Source organism: Coregonus lavaretus (assembly GCF_964263955.1).
Source record: "Coregonus lavaretus genome assembly, chromosome: 27".
NCBI classification, from domain to species: Eukaryota; Metazoa; Chordata; class Actinopteri; order Salmoniformes; family Salmonidae; genus Coregonus; species Coregonus lavaretus.
In genome coordinates this window covers 14,295,220-14,301,219 of record NC_140014.1, presented here as the reverse complement: position 1 = coordinate 14,301,219, position 6,000 = coordinate 14,295,220, and the positions used below count along the sequence as shown (strand labels likewise).

The window sequence follows — 6,000 nt, the reverse complement described above, 5'->3', positions numbered from 1 at the left end:
TTGTCATCTTTCTTTTGAACTTTGCTTTGGATTGGGAAGTGTGAACGGCGTTTTCAATCCACCTGCTTGAGAGGTGGGGGGAACTAACTTGGCGGGGAATGGGGGCAGGGGGGAAGGGATTCATTGTCATCTCTCTTTTGGGGGTAGGGGAATTAATACTGAAGTCTGACTCGCTCGTGTCCACAAAGGACTCTTCTTCCTCACTGCAGCTGGACCTGGAGGATGGAGGATTGGATACTCTCATCTACACCTTCCTCTGAGATCTGGTCGCCCTAACTTTTGGATTCAGCTCCCTCTGCTTCTCTCTCATTCACTAGCATCTGCCGCTAAGCTGCGCTTGGACCTGTAGGTTTGACCCCGCGCTCTGTCGTGGCACGGGGGATGGAACTCACTGTCGGGTCGGTGGCTCTGTCTCTCGCTCTCTCTCCTCTTCCGGCACTTCCCCTGGGCTGGATTGGGGACAAGTCCTCGCTTTGTAGGCATAGCCTCCTGTAGCTCAGTTGGTAGAGCATGGCGCTTGCAACGTCAGGGTTGTGGGTTCGTTTCCCATGGGGGGCCAGTATGAAAAATGTATGCACTCCCTAACTGTAAGTCGCTCTGGATAAGAGCGTCTGCTAAATGACTAAAATGTAAAAATAAGACTGGGGACACTTGAAGAAGTTGTGCCCTCTTTTGCACACTTGCTTGGAGACTCACAGTCACTGGATTTGTGTCCAAGGTCTCCACATCTCCAACACTTCTGGGCAATCCTTGACCTGGTGATCCAGCCCCTGGCAGATGTAACACCGAGGGGTCTGTCCAGGGTAGGAGATCTTCCCGTTGTACGGGCCCAGGAAGATTGAGTTAGGGATTATTATCGACTGCCCACTTGTGGTTTTGCACATGTGCACTTTGTACTTGCATACTCCAAACCATATCCCCAACTTATGCACATGTTTCAATGCAGGTTGTGAAATAGTGCAATTATTGGACTATTATTATTATTATTGGAGTTAATTTATATATACTTTGGTTCCTCATGGACAACCGCGAGGTCGGCCAGACATCGTGTGCTCACTAGCTGAGTTCAAGCGACTGAATGGCTTCTTTTCCACATCTCTCTCTTCTCTTTCTCGCCAGACATCCTCTCTCTCCCTCTCCCTCTTCCTCTCTCACCTCCTTTATCCTTTGTAGTGTGAATTTTCTATTTTCTCACTCACACTAATTTTCTCTCTATCCATCCTTTCGCTTGCCTCCTTTTGCTTTGTAGTGTCTCTCTCTATCTCTTCCTCTCTCTCTCTCTCTCTCTATGTTGTCTCTCATTCTGTTTTCCCTCTCTTTCCTTCCCTGCATTCAATAGGAAGGCTGGTAGTAACATTAAAGGAGGCTCGTCTGGCTTCTGTGTGTTCATAAAGACATGCTTCTGTGTGTTCATAAAGACATGTTTCTGTGTGTTCATAAAGACATGCTTCTGTGTGTTCATAAAGACATGCTTCTGTGTGTTCATAAAGACATGCTTCAATGTGTTCATAAAGACATGCTTCTGTGTGTTCATAAAGACATGCTTCTGTGTGTTCATAAAGACATGCTTCTGTGTGTTCATAAAGACATGCTTCAATGTGTTCATAAAGACATGCTTCTGTGTGTTCATAAAGACATGCTTCTGTGTGTTCATAAAGACATGCTTCTGTGTGTTCATAAAGACATGCTTCTGTGTGTTCATAAAGACATGCTTCTGTGTGTTTATAAAGACATGCTTCAATGTGTTCATAAAGACATGCTTCTGTGTGTTCATAAAGACATGTTTCTGTGTGTTCATAAAGACATGCTTCTGTGTGTTCATAAAGACATGTTTCTGTGTGTTCATAAAGACATGTTTCTGTGTGTTCATAAAGACATGCTTCTGCAGGGCACAGGAGGCAGCTGCTGATGCTAGCTGAAAATAGAGCCTCAGAACACTCAGCACACACATGCACAGGCACACACACATACATAAACAGGCACATACACACACACACAGACACACAAAGGCACACTCAGACACACACACATACACAGGCACGCACACGCTGCATGCACACACACACACACCAGGCCTGCTGGCTATCAGCCACTATGAGAGAGAACAGGAGAGATGATGAGGGACAGGAGAGGATAGGGGGGCTAGGAGGGGGAAAAGGAGGGGAAGAGGAAGGTGCTAGGAGGCTAAAGAGGAGGGGAGAGATGGCGAGCTGAAGGGGGAGAAGACGACAAGGGAGGGAGAGACGGACGAGCCCCCAGGTACTTATTGGGATGATGGTGGGGTAGTGGGGAGGTGTGGAGGTGATGTGCTCCAGTTCATTTGTTCTCTCTCTCTCTCTCTCTCTCTCTCTCTCTCTCTCTCTCTCCCTCTCTCTCTCCCCTCTCTCTCTCCCCTCCCTCTCTCTCTCTCTCTCTCTCTCTCTCTCTCTCTCTCTCTCTCTCTCTCTCTCTCTCTCTCTCTCTCTCTCTCTCTCTCTCTCCTCTCTCTCTCTCTCCTCTCTCTCTCTCTCTCTCTCTCTCTCTCTCTCTCTCTCTCTCTCCCTCTCTCAATTGTTTGTTAAAATGGCAAAATAAAACATGAATGGGTAGTCCACACTGCAGGGTTTGTTTGCCTGTGTGTAAGCAGTGTAAGCAGCTGCTTTCTCCCCACGCAAAATCCCCAGGACCAATAACAACACAATAGATGCTAACACTGCATTTCCTCCTTTCCTCACCAGGTCACAGCCAGGGGGTTTGCCCCGCTGCTACAGTTTGCCTACACAGCCAAGCTGGTTCTGAGCAGAGAGAACATCCATGAGGTGATCCGCTGTGCTGACTTCCTGGGCGTTCACAACCTAGAGGACTCCTGCTTCCGCTTCCTGCAGGCCCAGCTGCACAGCGACACCACTGATCACAACAATGGCCTTCTCTGCCGCAAGGAGCTGCCGCCGTCGGTGAACACAGATGACCTCATCACGGAGGAGGACGGTGGTGGTGGTTCCGCGTCGTCGGAGAACCCCAGGGTGACGTCATCCTCGGCGACAAGGCGGCGGCCCAATCACTCGACCATCACGTCCCTCACCAGCAGCCTGACCTCTGACCTCCCACGATGCCCCAAATACAGGAAGTACCAGCGGGCCTGCGCCAAGCACAGCGGAGAGAATGACGACGATGACAGTGTCACCTCAGCCGCCTTGTCACACTGCCATACCTCAGCCTCCCCAGGCCCTTTCTCAGAGACCAGCAGCACCCGCCAAGGGGGACAACCTCACCCCCTCTCCCCCTCCAGAATCAAAGAGGAGCCCCGCTCCTGGGGTGAGGGAGAGGATAGTCCCCCAGGACTGTCAGAGGATAGCCAGGATGTCCTGGAGATGGAGCTGGAGGGGGGGCCGGAGCCCTCAGAGCGTCCCCCCAGCAGAGGCTCTCCATCCTGCCTGAGCTCCTACCTCCAGAGGGGCCTCCTGGATCTCAGCAACCCAGCCATAACTCTACCTACCACTCCTCTCACCCAGCAGCTACTGACCAACAGACTCTCATTAGCCCATAACAGGGATAGGGACAGGGGGGCATTTCAAGGGGAGGGTGGAAGGGACCTCAGGGCGGTGTCTGCAGGGACAGTGGGTTCATCTGTCGGAGACATGGAGGGCGTGACCATGAAACCCCTCCCATCAGATGGAGTCAGCAAACAGGAAGTAGAGTTGGATCGCCGCAGCAGTGTCATCTTCTCCTCCGGAGCGTGCGACCGCCTGGGAACACCGTCTCAATCCTACTCCGACCGGAAGTCTCTGGAAAAAGATCTGTTGGAGATCACCTCGAAATCCCTGTGGACAGGTGTTAGTAAGTCCCTCCCCTCCCGCCAGACTTACTCTCCCCTACCCTCCACCATCCTCACCACGGCCCTCCAGGACCCCCTGCCCACCACCAGCTGCCCTCTGCCAATAAAGATTTCCCCCCGCTCCCCTCCATGCGAGCCCCACACACGAACCTCCAGCTCCTGCTCATCTTTCTCCTACATGGAGGACGGGGGCAGCGGGGACTCGCCCTCCAACATGCCCCAGTTTGACTTCTCCTCCTCCCCATGCTCTGTGTCGGGCTCTGGCCTGGTGGTGGAGCAGAGGGAGCGCGGTGGGATGGTGGTGGGGGAAGCCATCTTCTCTCAGGGCCGCACCAAGATCAAGTGTGAACGCTCGTACGGGGCCAACTCCAGTGATGAATCTGGATCCTTCTCAGAGGGAGACAGTGAGTCCGGCCCTGCCAGAGAGCCAGGTCCTGAGGTCAGAATACTTTATCTACACTCTATATTACAAATGCGATCTGTGCGATGGGTTTCGAAATAGGTTTGCTCTGACAAGATATTACTATCTGTCAGAGAGAGACCACAAGGTTAGTGTTATGGCTGAAATGATGAACTACACCTTTACAAAAAAGGGTTCCAAAAGGGTTATTCGGCTGGCCACATAGGAGAACCCGTTTTGGTTCCAGGTAGTACCAATTTTGGTTCCAGGTAGAACCATTTTGGGTTCCATGTAGAACCCTCTGTAGAAAAGGTTCTACATGGAACCCAAAAGGGTTCTTCAAAGGGTTCTCCTATGTGGACAGCCAAAGAACCCTTTAAGGTTCTAGATAGCACCTTTTTTCTAAGACGGTATGTTGTGGTAATTATGTTCTGATGGTTGATATACTTCTTTAAACCAAAAGGGCAACATTTCTGTACAAATTGCTACGATCACTCCTCTTTATGAACTGCTATAAATGCAGTGGTGGAGACAAAAGACACAGAAAGCGACAGAGAGACACAGGTAAATGAATGGACTTTATAGTGGTATGGCAACCATTGTTCTGGGGAAGAAGAGCCTGGAGAGTTTAGAACAGTACTAGTCATCTGTGAGATTACTGTTTGATAGAGTGTAATGGATGCTATTCATCTCTAAAGCTATAGTCGTGGCCCATCCATACACACGCCATCCATACTGATACACACCATCCATACTGATACACACCATCCATACTGACACACGCCATCCTTACTGATACACACCATCCATACTGATACACACCATCCATACTGATACACACCATCCATACTGATACACACCATCCATACTGATACACACCATCCATACTGATACACAAAATCCATCCACATAGCCTCTTGAGGATAAGACCTTGATTTCACACACTGCCTTGACTTCAAGAGAACCACAGGAGTTGCCATGGCAATGTTTAAGCTCACACTCAGTCTCTCGTGTTGCTGTGTGGAGAGAAATGTGATGATTCCTCCTGTGCTGCACTGTGGGCTGAAGCCTGTCATTCAGCTGCTCTCTGAGATACACACACAATCAGCAGCTTCTTCTATTAACTCATATGTATCAGCGTCCTCGTTTGATTCAAGTCCCTATTTCAGGACCAATGATGAGTCAGTCAGTCAGAGGCTGGTGGAACGGGTGTGTGTGGGAAAGAGATTTATGTAATACAATGAATGTCTGCTGAAACTACACAAACAGGGCTAGAATCATTCAACTTTCTAGGCACTGGTTTTTTAGATGAACGGAAGGAAATTGAAATAACGCTCAGTCACATAGCTCCGTAGAGGTTTCATTTTTTAAATAGTGTAAGTAGGTTAATAAAATGAAATTCTTTTCATAATGAGGGTTGATGCTTTAGCGATTTTTCTCACTCAAGTCTGAAAGGGAGGTGAGGAGTGTGTGTGTGTGTGTGTATGTCCATATGCTCATACCAGTTCTCAGCGCTGACACACTTAGCTCAGACAGAACAGACACACACACCCCAGGATCCACAGTGGCCAGGTACCCTCCACCATCTGGCACCCTCCCCCAGTTTAGACACTCCTAACTAGGACACTCCACTATGCGAGCCCCCTGCCTGGAGACAGAGCACCAGGGCCAGAACCTGGCCCATATAATACACACACACACCAGTTGATACAGAAGAGGCCTACTTCTTAGTTCTGACCCACTCACAGATCGGAGTAATGAACTGAATAGAGGGAGGCAGAGTTAA

The 6,000-nt window shown here is 49.7% G+C and overlaps 1 protein-coding gene across 1 annotated transcript in view; it reads left to right on the top strand.

Annotated features, from left to right (window-relative positions):
- The window catches only part of LOC311102845 (transcription regulator protein BACH2-like), a 36,170-nt gene that overhangs the window by 27,320 nt on the left and 2,850 nt on the right, over window positions 1–6,000 (top strand). The window contains exon 3 of the mRNA XM_084144286.1: window positions 2,718–4,253. Within this exon, the coding sequence (XP_084000412.1) occupies window positions 2,718–4,253 (1,536 nt within the window). The remainder of the gene's footprint in view (window positions 1–2,717; window positions 4,254–6,000) is intronic.